Here is a 21,342-nt window from a genome sequence, read left to right as displayed (position 1 = left end):
GAAGTGGTAGAGTTCACAAGGTGTTGCAGAGGATGTGATTTCTCAGAACGCTGGGTCCAGAGGTATTTGTCAATACTCTTTGGTTAAATCCAGACTGGTTATATACTTTGTGTTGCTTATTCCTTCCACCATTTTATCTATTCTGAGCATAGAATATGCATCACACTTTGAAATGGCATTGACTTTATGGAAATCAAAACAAAATCAGATGGTGTGATCCAGCTTTGGCACCAAAACAATTGGACTACTCCACTCCCTGGCAGATTCTTTTATCAGCCCTAGGTCCAGCATCTTCTTAATTTCTTGTTCTAATGTTTCCCTCAGCTGTGCTGGAACTCTTGAGTATCCTTTCTGATTTGCACAGTCCAGCTTGAAGATAATTTGGTGTTCAATCAGTGTAGTTCTATCTGGAATCACTAAACACCTCTTTAAAGTCCTCCAATAGGCTTTTTACTTCAGCCCATTGAGTTGGGGTCAAACCCCCGCCCCTAGCACAAGGCCAACCATTGGATCTGAAAGGGATCTAGAATCCCCAGGGCAAGTCCCAGCAAACATGTAGAGACCATATTGGCTTCTCAGGCCCTCCAAGGCTTCAACAGGTTGACGTGAACCCTACCATTTCCCTTTGAGGCAAACTTCATAATTTACCTTGTTTACCATCAGAGGACCTCAAAAGGGCTTTGCCACTTAGCCAGCAACTTACTCTCTGAGGAGGGGAGAAGTAGTAACACTCTATCCCCTGGTTGATAAACCCAGTTCTGAGCATTTTTATTGTGTTGCTGTTCCTGTACCTGCTGTGCAGCCCTGAGATTCTTTTGCAAGGGCACCCATCAGGTCTGATCTTTCCCATAGCTTCAGGGCATACTGAACTATAGTCTGTGTTGTTTTCCCCTGATCCTGCCAGGATTCTTGTAAGAGATCTAACATGTCCCAGAGCTGCCTCCCATACAATAATTCAAAGGGCAAAAAGCTCATGGAAGTCTGTGCATCCTCCTGAATGGAGAACAGTAAGTATGGTAATAACTAGTCCCAATTCTGAGGCTCTTCCAAGACAAATTTTCTCAACATCCCCTTCAGTGTCCAGTTAAATCTTTTGACTAATCTCTCTGTTCAAGGATGGTACACTGAAGTCTTTACAGAATGGGCCTTCAATAAACCCCAAACTTTTTGCAATAATCGGGACATAAAGACTGTGCCCCGGTCAGTCAAAAGATGCCAGAGAGTGCCCACCTAGGAGAATCTGTGTAATAGCTCGGAGGCCACAGGTTGTGCTGAAGCTAAGTGGATCACCATAGCCTCAGGGTAGTGGGTGGCATAGTCAGCAAGGCCCAGGATGAACTTGGACCCTCTTGAGCTGGGCTCCAGTAGTCCCACCAAGTCCACTCCAACCTGCTCAAAGGATATGCTTACCAATGGGATGGGCACCAGTCAGGCCTTATGGGTGGGGTGGGGGAACAACCAGCTGGCCTTTAGGGCTTGATGCACAATGGTCCTTGATTTCTTGGTATATCCTTGATTTATTGATATACCCCAGGCCATAAAAACCTTACCAGCACTCTTATCCTGGATCTTTTCTATCCCCTAAAGGCCTCCCCATAGTACATCGTGGACTAGTTTCAGAATCTGGCTGTGGTACTCCTTTGGCTCTAATAGTTTGGACTACCAGTTTCCTGTGGCCTTGTCTTTGGTCACTCCCATCAAGAGGTCCCCTATAACTCAAAATGGAAGTCCTAAGCTAGTAAGCTTGCATGTACTATGACCCCATTGGCCTGACCCAGTCAGTCATAAAGGGGAGCATATACAGGGTCTTCCCTTTGATCACAAGTGAAATCCAGACTTCTCCCCAGCCTGATCTAGTCCAACCTCCCAAGGAGCTCCTGGGGTATCCTGACCCTCTGAATCTTCTGGAGGACAGTCCAGATTATATTGAACCCCAACTTCCTATTCTCAAGTGTTTCTTCTGGCTCGAGAAGGCCTCCCATCTGATCTGCTGCTGCTCTTGGTGTGATCTGGGTTGATATCCAAAGAGTTCAGGGTCAGAGAAGGGAAATACTTCCCCCAGCTCTAGCTCAATGGAATTGGGGTCAGCCTGGCTTCTATCAATTCTTCAAGCCAATCTCAACAATTTAGCCATCAAGCCCCAGTTTTATCCCACCACCACTGGATAAGCTAGATGGCTGGCCACCAGCTGTCATGTTAACTTCCTGTCCCACAATGGTCCCACATGTTATGGGGTATGGTCAGGTATCTCCATGAATACATGACATAAACACACTAATTGACTGGGATGTCTGCTGTATTCATATGCTGCTTATGGACAAAGGTCTGGCTAGAGCCCAAGTCTATGAACCCTACAACATGGACTTCCCCCATCTTAAGTGGGACCACATGTCCCTTCTGATCTGGGCTCTCCCACCACGACTCCAAGACACAGGCATGGGCATATCCACAGTCCATCTGAGGGCAGCCCCAATATCAACAACCATTCTTCCTGCATTGGAAACAAGTTATCAGAGCATCCCTGCCTCCTCCTGGACTGCAAAGATATCACAGGTGGCCACCTTCTCTGGAGAGGCCACTCAAGGACCCCTCTCCCTGGCTGGGGTCTCAGAGTGGAAGGAGGTAACACTCCTACAAGAGGCCTCTTTAAAGACCCTGCCTATTTCCTCCACAGACCAAGCTTCCTTGGTCCTGGGACCTGCTGGCTTTCCAAGGGATCCAAGCAGTCTAACTCTGCCCCTATGAAGTCCACTACTTTCTGGGTGCCTTCCTCCAAGCTGATCACCCGGTGCCAATACACCCATTTCCAGGATCCTACTGGAGGATGGCGCAGAACTCCTCTAGGGTCACCAGTTCCACTATTTCCGCAGTGGACTGTATGTAAGGGTTTAGCCAGTGGGTGCACAAGTCCTTGAATTTCTGAGCCATGGCTCGAAGCCATGCACTCTGGTTGCAAGTCTCCAGTTGAAATTTATAGTGATAGACCTCCTCTGAGAGACCCAGCTGGTCTAGTATGGCAGTTTTAAGGATTTTATAATCCCAGGCTGAATCTGCTCCTAGGATCTGGTAAGGGTCCTGTGCTTCCTAGTTAACAGAGGGGCCACATCCTGGGGCCACTGATAGGCCTCTGCCACCCATTCAAAAGTTGTGAGGAAGGCCTTTGGATCATCCACAGGTCCTTGGTGAGTACTCTGCCCTCTATCCTCTGGGAACCATAAGTGACTCACCAACTTGGGTGGGAGTCCGTCTTGACTCCAAATGCTGCTTTAGGGACTCCTGCCATTGCTGCTGCTGCTCCCTCTGGAACTGTTGCTGCTGGAGTTAGAGGTGCTGAAACAGCTGCTGTTGTTGCTGTTCTAGCCTCTCCAGCCATTTTAGCAGGGCTCCTGTCTCCATTACTGGAGTTAAACTTAGAATGCCCAACATTTTCCACCATGTGTAGCAGGGCATTAATCCTCGAGCCTGGCCCAGGAGTCAGCTTTCCCCCTTTCCTACGTCAAGCTAAACAGAGTAACAAAACATCAACAAAATCTCCTGCCTCTCCTAGCCAGGGCAAGGGCTTCACTATAGTGCCTTTCTTCTCAGGTTCCCTCGTCCTCAGCATCATCTCTCTGGGAGCTTTTAACTTCCTCCACGGCCAGTCAATCAGCTGGCCCAGTGCTGCTCGGCAGGTAGGCTATTATCCTCTAACCCCCTGCAGCTAGGCTTCTGCCCCTGAGCCATACACCTTGTTACAATCATCCTTTGCCCTTTTATTTTTATTCTTATGATTCACTTACCAACTGCTGATAAAGTTGTATAATTTAATAATTAACCACCCTTGCTTCCCACCTTGTAACCTTTGACAGGGCCTGTGATTTCCTCCCCTCACTTAGGGGTTTCAGTCATAAGACAAAGGAACATTCATTAGGGGCCAAAGAGAAAGAAATCAGACATTTTCAGTATAGGGCCATCTGAGAACCAGACATATGTAGAGGGAAGGGATAAAAAGCAAGAAGGAGAAGAGTAGGACAGAGGGAAATCAAGTTAGATCTAGGAAGAGGGAGTAGAAAGAGAGAAAGAGGCATGAGAAAGAAAACGAAACAAGGAAACGATGGGATGAACAGGTGGATGGAAGGAAGGAGAAAGGGTTACCAATAGGGAGAGTCACAGAAGGAAGCACAGTTCTGAGGCATTTGTCAGAGAAGTACCTTTTTCTTCATTGCTTTTTCCCTCTTTTCCTTTTCCTTCTCTATTTTCTTCTGATGCTTCTTCAGTTTCCTGAGGGCTTTCTTTTTCTTCTCAATGAGGCGATCAACATCGAAGCCGCACTGCAAAGGCACAACTTCATGGGACCTGGAAGCTACTGAAGCTCAAGGGACTGCTGAGAGGCCCTGAACAGAACTGAGCTCACTCACTCTCCATCCTTCCTTTGGCCTCTAGTGAGGGGAAGACTTTGAACACCAATTCACTTCAGAAACAGAGAGCAGGAGTTTCTGACCAATTAATGTGCTAGCCTGGGAGGCAGGAGATGTGGGTTCAACTCCAAGCATTGCCACAGCCTCTATGTGTGACTCTGGGTCTGTACCTCAGCTCTCCTCCATCTCAGAGGGTGGTGTGAGTGTGAGGACAATCTTTCTGGTGACTGAGATGCTCAGACACAGTAGTGTAACTAGTACCACTGAAGTGGCATTAGCTGCTAGTGGTGGGTGAGGTGGGGCATGAGCACTGGGTGCTGGCTAAGCAGGCGTGCTGGAACACAAGCAGTGGAGGCTCAAGGCTTTGGAAGAAATAGTTTCCGGCAGCATGGACCAGACAGAAATAGCTAAGAACCAAAATGCAGGGAGACTCAAGGCTCTGGAGTGCGGAAGTCGGTGTGTGTATGGGAGGAAGCCTGCAGCCATGGAGGTTAATTCTGCCAGCACTGTGCTTGGACACAATGGTAACAGCACATACCTAGGTCTGCTGCCTTGGAAGTGAGAGGGAGAGAGCCTGTACACTGCACCATTTAAGCAGATCAGGGCAAGAACTGCAGATCTGGGCTGCTCCTTCACCTAACACAGAGCAAGCCACCCCCAGATGACCTGGCCAGTGCATCAGAGACCACTCAGCAGGTGATCTTGCCCTGAAATGGGCCAGATGAGCTCAACCCCTCTCCTGCCTCACCTTCTTCTTCAGGGCATCTGTATAAAGCTCAGCATTCGCAAAATAGACTGTGGCAGAAGAGCGGAAAATCTTCACACCAGGGATTTCCACAGCCTGGGAACAGAGAGAAAGAGGTCGCTATGAAAGGGATTCTGCCTCAAAGGGGAAAGGGCTGTTCTGGGATCATCAGGGAGAGGAAGAGCTACAACTGTGACAGAGAGGAGCTCCCCTCCTCTTCCTTGCTTCCCCACAAGCCTTCTTTGGCCTTTGCCTCCTTCACACCCTGCTTGTCCCCTACAGTAATCCACCCATCAGTAGGGTGGCCATCATAGAGGACAGTCTGGTTGTCCTCTGTTCTCTATTGATACGACACTGGACGCCTTTATGTCCTTTATTTTTCTCTTGAAGAGAAGGACATAAAGGCTTTGGGTTTCGTATCAATAGAGGACAGAGTAGCAGAAAACCAAAGTGTCCTCTATGGTGGCCACCCTTACCCATCAGTATACCTTCTGCATTTGGGCTCAAGCAGGGAACTCACTTTTCAGGGACTGGCAATGTCTCAGCACCACTCTGTAAACAAGGGTATCTCCCTGACCTCAGCAGGAAGGGAAAGCTGCATCCAGTCACAATGGGCCAAACAATCACAAGCCATTACAAAAGAGCAGAAGGGACTGTTCCTTTGACCCATCTCAGCTGCATGGAAGGCCCATGTTCCTAGCTCTTCATGGCATGTTTGTCCCCTCACTATCTTGGTTTGCCTTGTTCGGTAGTGGAGTGTCCCTCACAGCCACTCCCTCAACCCTCCTACCATTGGCTTTTACCTTGTTATATTTAGCCACATCTCTGTAGATGTCCGTCTCAGAAACTTGACCGAGGATGGAGTAGTGGGCCCTGAGGAAAGACAGAGGAGAGAGATTAGCAAAGGCACCAGGTGTCTCTCTGGAGTGGTGGTGGGCCCTACATGCAGAACACCACCCCGTGAGATGGTCAACAGCCTCATGGTGAAGCCATGCAGCACAGATGACGTAATGAGAGGTGGGCCATCCTGATACAGTCCTGCCACAGGGCTGCAGATGGCCTTGGCCAGCTATGCTGAATGGTGTCCATGACCCTCATGCCCTGTTCCACAAGGGCTCAAATTATATCCTTTCCTCTGTATATACTTGTGGGGCAGAAAATGGCATGTGACATCGGTGGCACCAAGAAATCCATTCACTCAGAGCCTGCTATTTTTTGGAGCACTGCCCATGCTCACCTCAGAGCAAGACTCGCCTCACAAATCCCTGTCACTACAGAACTGAGGACTGACTTGTCTGTGCAGAGCAGTGGCTCTGTAACCATCTGGGATAGCCACCTTCCACTGGCAACAGAAGCCTGATTCCAGGCTGGTCTTGCCCTCAGGTACTGAGGAGCTGGAGCAAACTCCCCGCACAGATTCAGGAGTGCAGCCTTTCTTAGGCGGGTATTATCATGACAACATGATCCCAGCACCTCTGCTGCTTGGCCTGATAGAGGGATAAACCTGCCAGGGCTTTCTCGTGACAAGTTGCACAGCCCTCCAGACAGTTGCATGTTGTGTTTCTTTATCCCCTTGCCAAAGTGAGAACCATAGTGGTGCCAGCATGACACAGGTCAGTGCTTTGAGTCAGATCCAGGTGTCACTGCTGCCTGAAGAAAACGGTGTCAAGCCAGAACTAGGCTACTTCAGCAAAATGCCAGGCTCAGTCAGCCCATTTCCACCCATGACCCCACCACAGGGCATGATAGCAACCCATAGCACTCAGCCAGTGCCCTACAGCAAGCTCACTCTGCCTTGCTTCATGACATATAACTCCTGGCTGGACCCCATAAGGCCAGGAACGATGCCTCAGAACGATGCCCTGGAGCAGAGTGAAACAGTACTGCTGTTGGCCCACTCTGCCAGTGCATGCCAGATGGCTAGTAACCCCCAGGGTCAGGTGTGGCCCATTAGCTCCCCCTGGGGAGGACTGAGGTGTAATTTTATGGACTAGAAGGAATTGGGGCCTAGGAGAAGGAAGTGTCTGCAGGTAGCCCTCAAGAAGGATGTTTAGGCTGAGGTTTACATGTACACTGGGTTTTCCTAATATATCCAAATCCCAGGACAAGGCTGCTTTGAGCTCAGTCTAGTGGGAGTTAGTTCTGCCCAGAGAAGGTCAGAGCAAACCCCCTTCCCCTCATTAACACCTAACTACAGCATCCTGAGAGCATGGAGGCCAGCCTGCCACCCTCCACTCGAGCTCTTATGGGACTCCCAGAATCTTCAGGCCACCTCATAAGCCTTAGGACGTGGGACAGCATCACAGCCAGGGGGTGGCAAACAAAGGATGGCCACAGGCTCGATGAGGAAGTCTTTGGGTCCCATGCTCCTGGATCACCTGCATTGTGGTGGAAGCACAGGGCTGTAACCAGCCCGTGGAGCCCCACAACTGACACTCATGGCAAATCTCCTGCCCTGTGGAGCTGTAGATACCAACCCTGACTACAGCCAAGCTGGCTCCTTCCCTTCTCCTGCCTGGCCCCAGTAGTCACCATGCTACTTACATCTGTGTCCGGAAGATGACTGTGAGCAGTGAGAAAGCCACCGAGACCCCCAGCCCTATGTCCAGGTTCAGCAGCAGCGTGGCCACAAAAGTCATAACCCAGATCAGCTGCAAGAGATCAGTACAATGTGAGTGCTGGAAAAGGAGCCAGCTGGTACCAGACTTGGACTATGCAGGCATGAAGTTCACTAGCTACTGCTCTCTGGCCATCAGAGCCAAAGCTGACACTACCTTGCAGTTCCCACACACATTTCCTTTGATACACAAAGATGCTACAGCACCCACCAGCAGCCTCAGTGCTCTGAGGATGAGTTCCCTGTTCAAAACCTGCCAGGGATGCTACGAGCAGAGATGGGCCTGAGCTGGGTCCACACCTGGGTTCCCTGATGGAGCTGTGAGGTTCCAAACCCAGTCTTCATCATGCATCAGTTCAGAGCCCAGGGCCAGGCTTCTGTGGCCCAAATCATGTTCTCAGTTGATCCAACACATGCTCTGATAGGGGATTACTGGCTGATACTGTGGGGCTGTGTTCAGCCCACAGCACAGACTGCAGGACTGCCCACATGAGCCCAGTGGGGCCTTGTGTACTCCTGAAGAGCTGTACAGAGCTGGCTGGACCTCCTGCCAATGCTGCTCATCAGGGCCTTTAGGCCTGGCCTTCAGCCTTACTGCATCAGCTCACCACAAAGGGACAGCAGGGCAAGAAGAATTGGGCTGGTGCCTGAGGTGCATTCAGGCTTCTTCTGCATCTTACCAAGTCAACTTTATTGGACTTCCAGAGGGTAGAGAGGTCTTTGAACTGCTTGAACATGCCCTTCAGGTTCACAATGATGATGGCAGCTAAGATGGCCTGCAAGAGACATTCCAGAAGGGGTAAGGCTCAGAGCAGGCACAGTGGGGCTGAGAGCCCAGGCTTCGCAGACTGAGCACGCCTGGGTGTTCAGGGTCCCACGGGGCCCCCAGGCTGAGGGAAGGTGAGTTAGGCGAAGGAAGTGCAACCCAGAGGTTAATACACAGGAGTCATGGGTTCCCAGTTCTGTTCTGACCCTGCCTGAGTGACCAGGGGCAAATCACTGCTCCGGGCCTCTATAAAAGGAGAATACTCCATCTTGCAGAGCTGGCAGGCTCAGGACATTGGATGGAAGGTAAGTAGTAAAGATTCAGAGCCCTCCCAGTGCCATGACCACCACCAGCTGCCTGTTTGCCCTGGGCCATGTGCTGGTTTCCAAGCCAAGAGGGGCCCTCCTGAGGCCCAGGCAATGATCTGGTCAAAGGCTGGTGACCACAGGGATACTTTTGCAGGAGACAGAACCAATGACTGAGTGCAGAGCTGAAAGCACAGACCTGTCCCTACAGCAAGGCTCTCACAACATGTACAGATGGCAGCAAGGATATGGCAACACAACCACAGAAGTGATTGTGCCAGCCAGTGGCTGAGCCTCTTGAGTCTTCCCTGGTGGGGAAAGGCCCCTCCTCAACCTGCCTGTCAATGCCTAAGAGGATGTGGGCAGCACTTAGAGCAACAGCCAAAGCACTGGGTGTGTTGCCAGGGCTGCAGTTCAGAGCCCCATGGTGTCCAGAGAAAGCCTTCAGGCTCTGGGAAGGACTGTCTGGTCTATGGCATCTCCCAGTTGCACCCTGCACCTCACTACAGGTGAGTCTGCAGTGCCTCTTTAGGCTAAGCAGCCTGGAGCTGGTCTCCAATGGTCTTTACTGACTTTGTCTTCTTTGCTCAGGAAAATCTCCTATTGGCTGCAATGGAAACTGACCCCAGAGGCCAAGCAAATACACAAAGGAGCAAAGGGCTTGGCCACTGGGAGTGGCTTGGCCAAACCTAATGGGAAAGACTGGAGCTGTCATGAAAATACTCACCGGAGTCACAACCCCCAGCTGGATTATAACTGGTGGGATAGTGGGACACAACTCCTGTCACTAGGCTGCTGAGGGGATGGAAGGGGAGGGTGACTCTAACCTCGTGCCACAGGCTCTGAGTTGAATGCTGGTAGGCAAGCATTTCCCTCTGTCCAGATGCCACATACCTGGAGAGGGTGGCACAGGGTGGTTTAGCCAATGTGCCTGTAATGCTTCAAATGCTGCGTAATGCTGAGGTGGCAACCTAGAGTGGTGGCTCCACTGCTCTGCTCCAGCATGGGACGACACTGGAGGATGCTGGAGGGGATGGATGGACTGTGGCAACTCTCTCGTCCCTAAATGTGTATGTGTGGCAGGAAGCCACCTTTGTTTCTCCCCAAAATCTCTGTGCTGTGACAATGTGATGAGGATGGGCCCAGCAGAGGAGACACACCTTTACCCTATCTGTTTAGGTAACCTGAGCTGGCTCCAGTCCTGAGGGAGGGGGGAAACCTGCTCCCTCTGCCTATGTGACTGGTATCACCTACCTGGGTGAGGGGCTTCTACCTGGTGGGCTGGAGTCTGCCCAGCAACTAGTGATGTATTTCAAATTGGTGGGCCGACAGCCAACAGGTGCTGGCCTCCATTGGACCAGGTGAATGAGGTCACAGGGGCTATATAAGTTAAGACTGCCCAGGAGGAGGGGGGCAGCAGCCATGTGGGGGACTCAGAGAGGAGTTTTACCATCTGAAACTGGCTCTCTCCTCCATAACTCATGAGCTGGGAACAGCCTGCTTCCAGAGGGGATCTCCAACAGCCTTGGGATGATGCTTGTAAGTAAGCTACTCGAGATCTGGTTAGATATCTAGCTGGCAGTAACTCAGATGCGTGATCAAAAGGCTACCTCAGCCAGACTGTTTTGCTCTATGGGATTTCTATGATATTGCTCTATCTTGTACCCTATTTTCACCCTATCCCTGTAATCAATACAGTTCTCCTTTGTGACCGGTGTAGGAGACTTATTGAGGGGTGGGTCTAAATTATGCCTAAGAGGCTTCTTAGGTCTGTGGACTAAGAGGGACTTTCCTTTTTGGCCCCCGACTTGGGGAAGTGCCCCAAGTGCCTGTACTGGGTCCAGTACCCATAGGACTGTGTTTCCCCAAGGACACAGGGTCAGGAGAGTCCCTTCTCGGGGTGGTGGCAGCTTACGTTACCCCCAGGCTAGCGAGTGTGCTCCAGGAAGGGGGTCAGCCAGATGCGAGGCACCCCAGGGAGGCGCTCGGAGCCTGGAAGGTGGTTGGGCGCAGTGAGGTGGGTGGCTCAATGCAGGAGCGCCCCCTACTGGCCCACCACAGTATGTACATACACTTGTTTCTTTTCTGTGCTGTGTGAACTGATCTAAGTGATTCCAGTAGCTGAAATGGCCCTGGGGACTCCAATTAGCTGTAGAGACCAAGGGAGCAGGAGGGCTGGAGTGGAGACAGTCAAGGCTAGGACTGGACGTACTTTAGGCAGCTGTTGGAAGAGCTCCCCAATCTTCAGAATGGTTATGAGGATGACAAGTGAGGCGATAACACCAGCCACCTGGAGAGGAGAGAGGCAGCCTGTGAGGAGAGGCGGAAATCTTCATGCCACCCGCTGTGGGGCAAGGGCATCACAGAAAGATTCACACATGAGAAAGCAAGGGCTGCCCAGCAACTGTTCCAGCCTGTTCCTCTTCTGCCCTCCCTCACATTCCCACCCCCATGCTCTGGCCATGCTTTTGCCCTGGGGGCGAGGAGTGCAACTCTGAGAACTGATCCTCTGCCTCCTGCATGATCTCTGCTGGCTGCACCCAGAAGAGCATCCATAACAGCCAGCCCTTGTCACGAGCAAAGGGCAATCCCGCTGCACTGCTACGTTCTGCTCACTGCCCTGCCCTGCTCCCTGCAGCCCTTGCCCTGCTCACACCAGGAAAACAGCAGAGGAGACCCCAGAGAAGTCTTCTCTTCCTGGACCTGGAGATGAGGTGAAGGGGTATGCTGATAGCATTGCGCTCACCTGGCTGTTCCCACCTGTGCTCTCCTGAACCAGGCTGCGCGACATGGAGCAGCTGATACTGAAACACTGGAAAAAGCCTCCCAGGAAGTTGCACATCCCCAAAGCTATCAGCTCCTGCAATGACAGGCCAGGGGAAAAGGAGTCCAGAACTGCCTCCAGCCCCTCACTGCCCAGGAAAGAGCAAAGAGGCAGAGCTGGGGCCACACTACAAGAGCGGAGCGGGCCAAGGGACATGGGGGCTGAGGGGTTGGAGGGGAAAAGCAACGGGGGAGAGTGTGAAGGGAGGTTATGAGGAAGGGCAGAGGCCTAAGTGTGGTGGTGTCAGGTGAGTGCTTACCTGGTTGCTGTCTACCTTGTAGCCATGTTTCAGGGCAAAGATCTTGCCCAAGGAGATGCAGATGGCGTAGCCAACTATTGCTATGGCAAAGGCGTTGCCCACCATCCGTGCAAAGTAGTCAACCCTGGGAGCCACCGGGGCCTTCAACCTGCAGCAAAGAGAGAAATACAGAGCTGGAAAGGGGCATTCCCTCAGCTGGTCTGGCCTGGCTGCTGTGCCAGCCCCTGCTCAATCCCTGGCAATGCAGAGAAACAGCATGAGCCCAACCTGCCTCTGACTCACCCGCTGGGGATGTCACCCACGACAGAAATCCCATACTTGTTCGTCAGGTCAGCTCCATAGGAGATCCCCGTAGACACAATGATCTAAGGAGAATGGTCAGAGTGAGACAAAGCATGTGGGGGTGCTTACCATGTGGCTTCCCACCAGCCTGGGAGAACACACCAGCCATGTGCTCAGGGCCCTCTGTGGAGGGGAAGCAAATGGGGCCAGCCTAGCTGAAAGCATGGTACGTGGGCAGGGCTGACCAGCAGCTGCTCCCTCAGTGAAGGGGCAACAAGACATAACCAGCAGGGGGCTTAAGACAAAACGAGAGATGGGAGCACAGGGTCCATCACTTATCACCCATGGGGGACATTGAGGCCCAAGCCCCAGATGACACCCACTGCTCCTGGAGGAGTCTGGGGCAGCTCAGCCTACAGTGCTCTGTCAAGGTTGGGCAGCCAGGGCCCACCATGAATATGCTTTGGGGTGAAGGCTGAGACCCTGGGTGCTGCACTGGGGCCACTGACTCACTACACCCTGGTCACTAAGCCCAGCCACCGCCGGTCAGGTACTAACTAGTGGCCTGGGGATGAAAACCTATTGGACTGTCTCTTCTGTACAATGAATGGAGTGGATGCCTCCAGGACCAGTAGCTTTGCTGACCCTCTGCTTGTCATGCAAGCAGGGACTCTGGCTCCAGGAGCTTCCTGAAGACTGGAGGCACCAATGGAAGAGGAGCTGCCTCCTGCCTGGCCTTAGCATGAAGCCTACTGCCCTCCTGAGATCATCCCAGGGGCAGCTCAGACCAGCACACACCAAGCTGCCTGTGACTAGACTCAGCCAAAGCCTGACGGTCTTCAGTTATGCTACCTGAGCAGGGAGGCCTCACAGAACTGGCAAGAGAAGAGGTGCCAGTCCAACAAATGATGGTGCCTTCAGCCCCCAAACAGAAATAAAGAACTAAATCTCTGTGCTCTGGGGTGTGGGGATGGTAACAGGCAGCCTTTCCACCCCTAAATGCCTGTGAAGAGGGGGCTAAAGAAAACCATGGAGAGGGAAAAGAGGAGGGTCTGTGCTGTCCCCCTATTACCGTGATGAGCTCGATGGGGATGGGCATGGGGAGTTTGGAGGAAAACTTGTGGTTGAATATCTTCACGACAAAGATGACAAGCATGGCGATGAGGGAGGTGATCAGGGTGCCCACGTTGGTCTGGGGCAGTTTCGTGCAGATCTCAATGAAGCTCTAGGAGAGAAAGGGAAGTGGAGATTGTGACCCAGTGCACATGGCCCTGTGGCATGGCTCCCTACATCCAGGTAGCAGGTCAGGAGGGGCCATTGCTCACATCTCTGCAAGCAGGGCCCATGTCTTCTTCTGGTGCACAGAGCACTTATCTCTGCTTGATCCTCTCCCTGACCAGGGTCTGTAGGCACAGGTGTAACACAATCAAGGATAACAATGAAAACTATGTGCTAGCATGACTGTGCCATCAAGGAAAGCAGCCTGTGCAAGCCCCCTCCCAGTTGTACCCCATAGACACCTAGTTACCAAGTGCTGCTCTACCAGGCAGTTACTGGGGAAGCCCAACCCAGGAGCAATCCTGCTCTACCATCCTGCTATGAAAGGTGACTTTGCTGGGAAATCCCATTTCCAGACCCTGTTAGGGAGCCCTGATCTCTGGGACAGCAACAAAACTGGATTCTTCCTGCATGCAGGGTATTTAACATAGCTAATATGGTGACAGCAGCCTGGTGGCAGATCCAAAGCTGGGTCAATGACCAGAGCTCCATGGGTTCTATGTATAACATGATGGGCTCAGCATGGGTTTTGTACAGCACGCACTGACTTTCTCCTCAGCTTTAAGCAAATTCCCATAAAAGCCAACATGAGTGAAAATTGGGTAAGATGTGCAGTGTCAAACCTGAGGAATTTTTGTGGGTTGATATTTTTCCAGGAGCTCCACATACTCTGTCAACATTATCACACACACCCCAACACACAGGAGCCTGTAGTTTGACAGTGTTCTGTACAGGGAGCCCTGGGGAATCATCAGTCACCTGCCCCAAACTGTCCATGCCCAGCCCTACTTACCGTGAACAGTGACAATGGTCCCGAGTGCTCACCCAGGCGCACCCCAAAGACGTACTTGAGCTGCGAGATTAGCACATGGACAGAGGCAGCAGTAGTGTAGCCGCGTACCAGTGGATCTGAGAGGTATGTGACCACAAAGCCAAACTGCAGCAAGCCCAAGCCAACCTGGAAAGAGACCCAGGAAGGGGTAGGCCAGGCTGTGAGCAAGGTCCTTTCCAAGAAGCCTCACCCCCTGTCCCACCCAGCAGTGTCCTAAGGCACAGTGGGGTGGCACTAAAAAGGAGCTTGCTTTGGTGGGGTGGAGCTAGGGAGAGTCACCTCTGGTAAAGCGTGGAACTAAAGGGGGGTTGTAGTGGGGGGTACTGAGCCCCACTTTCAACTCTTCCTGTGGAAGAAACAAGACACTTGGACTTTCATCCCCAGTGTCCACTGGTTACCCTGCAAAGTCAGCAGACCAGAACCTGGCCAACTGTGAAGGGCTCTGCCGAGAATGCTAGCAAGCCGGACATTCAGGCCACCTGGCTGTGGTTGTCCCCAGGCAGTGGGGCAGGCTGGGCACAGTGACCACCACCATCTCTGGCATTTGACTGAATGGCTGTGGGGCCAGATCCTGCCAGCAAAGGTTGGGGCTGGCATGGTAACAGAGCGCCAGGCTGCTGAGCTGGGCAGGCCCCGGTAACCAGTGATGCATGAACTATCTTACTCCACAGAGCAGGCCAAGTAGCGAATCCATGGGCAAGTACTACCACCCCAGGGAGGGACAGTCCTGGCCTGGGAGTTGCTCATACATATCAGCAGGGCCCCATGACAGCCCCAGCCTGGAAAAGTGCCCAGGCCAGACTCCACAGGCAACAAAATGGTGCAAGATAATGGTTACCAATCAACCTGGGCTGTGAAAGCAGCTTCCACTGTGCTGGATTACATGGGGTAGTTTGATGAGCCTGCAAGCCTGCTTGACAGACATGACTGTGATGATGTTCACACAGAGAGAGCTGTCAGGCATTGGCCTGGGCACCGTCTGGCTCACCATGTAAGAAACCATGACAGTACAACATGTTGGATGGCTGACGGGTCTTGAGGGTAACCATCATGGGGGAATCATCACCACGCACCACTCTGGGGGCTCTCACCCTTATCCTATGTTACAGGTTTATCAGCAGGATGGAAGAGAAGGTGGGATCACAGCAGGAAACCCAAAGGCTGGGAGTGGGGGAAGGAAAATAACAAGGAGAACAGGGCACTGCTACAAAAAGATCTGATTGCTTGACAAGCTGGTTGCCAACAAAACTGTGTGTTTCAGTAAGGTCCTGTACCAGCTTTGAAGGATGTGGGACTCCACTCTGAGGAGCAGTGACTCCAAAGGAGTCATGGAGGACCATCACCTAAGCATGAGCTCCCACTGCAGTGCTGTAGCCATAAGGGCTAATGCTATCCTTGGACATATAAACAGGGACACCCAAGAAGGAGTCAGCAGGTTATATTATCTCTCTCATGGGCTCGGGGACACCTGTTCCCAGGAGGTCTCAGGTCTACAATCCATGAAGGGTGTTGAAAAATTGGGGAGGGTTCGGAGATGAACCCTGACATGATTAAAGGACTGGACAACAGGCCTTGCAGGGAGAGACTCCAGGAGCAATCTCTTCTTAGCTTATCAAAGTAAAGAGTAATCAGTCCTGACAGGAAAGTAATAAACATCTATCGCAGCCACCAAAGACCTACATGGGAACAAACACTGATAACAGGCTCTGCCATCTGCCATCTGCCAGACCAAAGATGCAACAGCTGGAAATTGAGGTTTGACAAGTTCAGATTAGCAATGAGGTGCACATTTTCATCAGGGCAAGTAATGAAAGATTCTCTGAGGTTTCACTGTCAATTTTTAAATCGGGGTGGATATGTTTCTAGACAATCTCCCTGTGTCCAAGCAGGTGCTCTTTCAGGAAAGTCCCATGGCCTGTGTAATGCAGGTCAGAGTAGATGAACCCAAGGGTCCGCTCTGGCCTAACAGTCTGCCTGAGTGGTATCTGCCACTGAAGGATGTCTCTTCCTGGAGACCAGGATACAGGTCAGTCAGTGGAAGCCAGGGTGGGAACAGCAGGGTGGGTCTTAGTCCTTGGGATGGAGGAAGAATTTGCTCTGCCCCTGCCCCTTGCCCAGTCTGTAGGGGAAATGAAGCAGCTGAGATCCAAAAGAGGAAGCTGGAGACTGATCAGGGCAGCGAATGGAGTTGCTGCAACCCCACAGCCCATGGATGCTTCAGGGAGTACAGGGATGGGTGTGGGGAGAGCAGGACTGGATGGCACAGGGACTAGATGGCACAGGGACCATGTACCAGCATCAAACCATGTACTACTATCACCATCAGGGCTCTGGGTGTAGTACCAGCCAGATCCCAGGCTGCTCCCTGCTCTGGCCTGCAGGCCCTGCTCACCTGGAAGATGCCCACCAGGATGGTGAGTGCAGCCACCAGCTCCACCCTGACAGCATCCCTCCTGGCCTCATTAAGGATAGTGTTGTTGGTGCCATTGACCAATTCCATGAAGTCGTCACTGGGCACCATCAAGTCTGTCACACTGCCGATCATGACAGAAATGACAGCAAAGGGACCTGCAGGGGCGGGGAGGTACAGGGTAAGGGCACAGGAACTGTGGCCACATGGATCCCCTAGCAGATCATGCGCAGCTCAGTCCTGCCCACTCAGGACTCTCTCATGTGAGGAGCCAGGTCTCAGGCACAGCAGGGGGGCTCCTTCCAGCAACTAGCACAGCAATGCACCTGCTTATTCACCAGTATCAGACTCATTGGAGTGCCTGGAGAACTCATCTGAGAAGTGAGAAGTTTGCCCATGGGGCGCTGGTGGCCTGGAAGACCCACATCTGCCGAGAGGGCAGGCAGTGACCTCCAGAACCCCGGAGACTCCAGCCAGATGAGTAGCTACAAGCTAGCGGGGTAGTCCAGTACAGTCTCCGCAGGATGGGGGGAGGAGGCTTGGGTGCCTCTTGGTGCTCCCCCCCATGCCTGTTGCTGATAAGTGGTCTCCTTGGCAATTCTGGACCCCACAACTTCCAGCCTGGACCCCCTGCTTACCCACAGAGTTGTGCCGAGATGTCCCGAAGAAGAAGTACAGGAAAACAGGGTAGAAGGAGGAGTAGAGGCCATTGACGGGAGGCAGCCCTGCCAGAAGCGCGTAGGCCAGGCCTGGACACAGCAAAGGCAGCAGAAGAGTTAGGCAAAGACAGGCTCAGCTGGGGCTCAGCCAGTATGCACACATGTCCCCCACCCCACAAGCCCCCCAGGCCTGCTCTCTGCCCTATCACACTGAGCCCCAGACCCCGTGCCCTGACATCCCCCAGCTCAGCCCTCTGCCCTCACAGGCTCCCATCCACCTTGTACAGTCACATTACATATACACACACACACACATTGATGATTTGATACCAGGAGGTACCAGACAGCTAGAGACCATCCTCCCTGCCAGCTGGGTGCCAAGCTGCACTCCAGAGCAGTCCTGCTGATCACTCACTGAGCTCTGAGCTCAGGGGCTGTGACACTCACCCTGCGGCAGGTGCATGATGCCCACGCTGAACCCCGAGGTGATGTCCCCAATGAGCCAGTCCTTGACTGGGTAGCGTGGCAGCCATTTCAGGAAGGGCAGGAACCGGAACAGCAAGGATTTTACAACAGCACCCGAACATCTGGAAGAGAAAGAGGGGAAGGCACCTGCGATATTTGTGCCAGTCCACCCCAAACACCCCCCTCTGTGGTATACCAGGACACCCCAGCTACCACCCTTTGGAAGGAGCTCTAGAGTCCCCAGACTGCTGCCTTCTGCAGGATCCTGGGAACTGCGAAACCCTTGTGGAGCCTCAGAAGCCTCTCCAAGTCCTTGGAGACCTCAGCACCTGCTCCAGCACCAATATCTGAAGGGTTCTAGACCCCACACTTGCCCGAAACCCCATAACCAGCAAAACCTCTAAAAAGGCCAGAGGGGGCTGGTGACAAAGGCCCCTGCAGGTCACAGTCTCCAGCCTCCCATCTCCTTGGAGCTACTTGGGCCCAACCGGCACTAGGACAGCCAAGGAGTTGCACCCACAGCACTCTCTCCAGGGGCAGGTGCCCTGGGCAATGGAGAAGGCAGGAGCATACCAGACAGAAGGTGGGCAAAGGAGTGCACATGAGGGTGAAAGGGTACTGCCCTTGCCCCCCTGGCAGCTGCAGGGCCTCTGGGACCAGTACAGCCCCCAGCCCACACCCTGCCCCATCTTCCTTCTACTCCTCACCTTTGGAGCCTGCGCCACTAAGGCCTGAGGAAAGGTTTTTCTCACAACTGATATTAGTTATTAGTTATTAGTCATAAAGCCCCTATCAGCAACTTGGCAGGCCCGTCTCTTGCCATTCTTCCCTTCCCCCATGTCACCACACCCTCCCCAGCCCTGCCCAGCACCTGTACAAGGGAATGGGGTACACTGCCTCCTACCTCATCTTATGGAGCCTGCTGTGGATGGAGGATGGGGGAGCCTGAGTTCTCTGTGCGACCTCCTCTATCTCAGCCTCGCTCAGCCCCTTGTAGCCCCTCGGGCGGCACCGCAGATCCATCTGCTCCATCGTGATGGCTCTGAACCTACTCGAGCTCCTGTCTGAACTTCAGGAGAAGAGGGGAGAAGCTCAGAGCTGGTAATGAGATGCCCCACTGGAAATGCCTGTACCTGTCAATGCAGCATCTGATGCCATCGCAGTGTTGCTTAGAGGAGCCCATTGCAATGCTTCCTCCAGTGCTAGACAAGGCTGGAGGCTGAGGCTGCTGAAGAGCCAGTAGGTTGCTTTTGAGAGCCTGCAGCACTTTGAGGAAAAGGAGCTTCAGAGGCCGAGGCTGAAGGAGGCTCTGGGGCGAGGGGAGCACAGGGGACCCAGAGGCACAAGGGCAGTGCAGGGGGCAGCCCAGCCCAGAGCTCTGCCTGTGGGGGACGTGGGAGGCCAAACCACTGGTGCAAGCCAGCCCACTCCTAGCTGCGCAGGAAGGGGCTGGTGCTGTGACTGGCCTGCAGCTGGTGCTCAAGGGACACAAGCCACCAGGACTCTGGCACTCCCTGCACCCTCTGGCCTCAATGCCTGAATCTGGGCTTCTTTTCTGCCCCAGACCAGGCCAGGGTTGTGTGTATGTGGGAAAGGGGTTGGCTCCAGGTAGCACCAGGGCTGCAGCTAAGAGTGAGCTCTTTCCACTGCCAACTCAGTGCCCCAGTCCAATCCCCCAAGAAAGACACGGCCCCCTGCTCTGGGGACTGCATGTGGCTGCCATGGGTATAATTCTGCCCATGGGCAGTTGCAGGAGTCTGGGCTGCCTCTGGCTGCACAGGGGGCCCAACAGAAGGCCCTGCCTGAGCCCGTCACAGCCTCTAGCCACGGAGCTGGCATAGGGGCAGGAGAGGGCACACACCACCGCTACAGGCTTGATATCTATCACACCCTTCTGTGAGCTAGAGCAGTCCTGTGGAAGGCAGGCTCTGTGGGCTGCAGGGCTGGCAGTGAATGCTCAGAGGGGCCTGTCTCTTCACCTTTGGACACCCAGAGCCCCACTGCACGGCCATACAGACTTTGCCCTGTCACACATGAAGGGCCAGGAATTTTCATCCTCAGCAAGAGCCATTGGCCGTCCACTCCCAGCAGGTGCCTGCTGGTGGCTATCGGTGCCCTCAGTCACACCCCAGGTGGGCACAGATACACAGTAGATAGGCATGCACAGAACACGTACATGTGCCTGCACACACCTGTACATGTGCCACCACAGACCTGTGCATGCATGGGCACACACCTGTACACATGCCAACAGTGCCCCTCAGCCTGAGTAAGCATGGGGCACCATGTCTGAATGAAAGACAGGCCTGGGTTGGCAGCTCTGAACCTGAGCCCCCAATTTTCTGCCCAGAGCGGGCAAAGCCCGGACAGCAGCAGGGCCGGCTTCCCACACGCAGCCCTGGAGAGGCCACAGGACACTTGCGTCTCTGCTGCCACCAATAGACAGAGTCACTGGGGAGCCCAGAGCTAGTTGGTGTGGGATGTTACCGGCCATCCACTCCAAGACCTTGCAGACATGGGCAGGGACCCACCACACCACTCAAACCTGTGGCGGGCACGGGATGGTAACTCAATGGGCAGGCAGCCTCTTCCCATTCTCCACAGGCATAAGACAAAGCCCATCTCACAGGTTCTGAGCCAGAGGATGGCCCTGAAACTCCCTCCCTGCCTTTATCTGCCCTGAAATGCTTCATGCAACAGGCAGGGCAGGAAATCACCTTGCCCCATCCCCGCTGAGCTACAGATGCCCAAGAGGGGCTCAGCACTGCCTGGCCCCCTAGCATAGTGCCCACACCCAGAGCTTTGACCAGGGGCCCCCAACCCAAGAAATCCTGTTAAGCTGCCCTGCTGGATTCCCACCTGCCACCTGGGATGCTGGTGTGGAGTCCAGTGGCATGGTCCTGGGAAGATCCTCAAGGAAATGTTGCCTGCTAGCTGTGCCGCCCTCCACCACAGCCCTGACCCCAGCACACCGCACCTGTGATTCTGGCCAGGGGGTGATCCACAGACAGAACACCCAGGCCAGGCCCTTGTCACACGATCCCAGGACAGCGCTCTCTGGGATGCTCCAAGAGCCCGGGGCTGAGGCATCTCCCAGGAGGATGCACCCCACCAGCTGCTCCCGGTCCCAGGCTCCCGCACAAACCAATCCACCCTGTGCCAGGGGCTGTCTCACCCCTCACATCCAAGGGGGCACCCCAGGGATGCTGATGGGGTCTCTGCCCTAGGCGTGAGCATCACCCTGGGATGATTAATACTCAGAGCCTCTGGAAACGCATCAAAGCAGGTGCCAGCTCGAGTTGCTCCCAGGGCTAATGGTGGGGATAGTTGCAGCAACGCCCTGCTGTGCGACGGGTCTCCCCTGCCCCCTCCTCAGGCAACAGCTCTCAGCAGATACTCTCTCCCCGGGGACCGAGGATGGCTCTTACCTGGTGCAGGCACGGCTGCTGTGGGGTCTGATGGCCGGGTGTGCCTGACAGCCCTCTAGTGAAACGTGCACTCTC

General features: G+C 53.5%; 1 protein-coding gene across 1 annotated transcript in view; it reads right to left on the bottom strand.

Annotated features, from left to right (window-relative positions):
- The window catches only part of SLC26A6 (solute carrier family 26 member 6), a 30,219-nt gene extending 8,877 nt beyond the window's left edge, over positions 1–21,342 (bottom strand). The window contains exons 1-16 of the mRNA XM_090022772.1: positions 21,268–21,342; positions 18,744–18,908; positions 17,822–17,961; positions 17,354–17,464; positions 16,698–16,873; positions 14,267–14,431; positions 13,268–13,420; positions 12,196–12,278; positions 11,914–12,061; positions 11,577–11,690; positions 11,043–11,120; positions 8,440–8,535; positions 7,687–7,793; positions 5,946–6,015; positions 5,146–5,238; positions 4,191–4,310 (exon numbers count right to left, since the gene is read on the bottom strand). Of these exons, the coding sequence (XP_089878898.1) occupies positions 4,191–4,310; positions 5,146–5,238; positions 5,946–6,015; positions 7,687–7,793; positions 8,440–8,535; positions 11,043–11,120; positions 11,577–11,690; positions 11,914–12,061; positions 12,196–12,278; positions 13,268–13,420; positions 14,267–14,431; positions 16,698–16,873; positions 17,354–17,464; positions 17,822–17,961; positions 18,744–18,871 (1,782 nt within the window). The 5' untranslated portion in view covers positions 18,872–18,908; positions 21,268–21,342. The remainder of the gene's footprint in view (positions 1–4,190; positions 4,311–5,145; positions 5,239–5,945; positions 6,016–7,686; positions 7,794–8,439; positions 8,536–11,042; positions 11,121–11,576; positions 11,691–11,913; positions 12,062–12,195; positions 12,279–13,267; positions 13,421–14,266; positions 14,432–16,697; positions 16,874–17,353; positions 17,465–17,821; positions 17,962–18,743; positions 18,909–21,267) is intronic.

This window comes from Crocodylus siamensis, chromosome 11 (genome assembly GCF_052110815.1).
Source record: "Crocodylus siamensis isolate JL-2025a chromosome 11, ASM5211081v1, whole genome shotgun sequence".
Classification (NCBI taxonomy): Eukaryota; Metazoa; Chordata; order Crocodylia; family Crocodylidae; genus Crocodylus; species Crocodylus siamensis.
The sequence above is the reverse complement of the archived record's forward strand: the minus strand, read 5'-3'. Positions and strand labels throughout refer to the sequence as shown.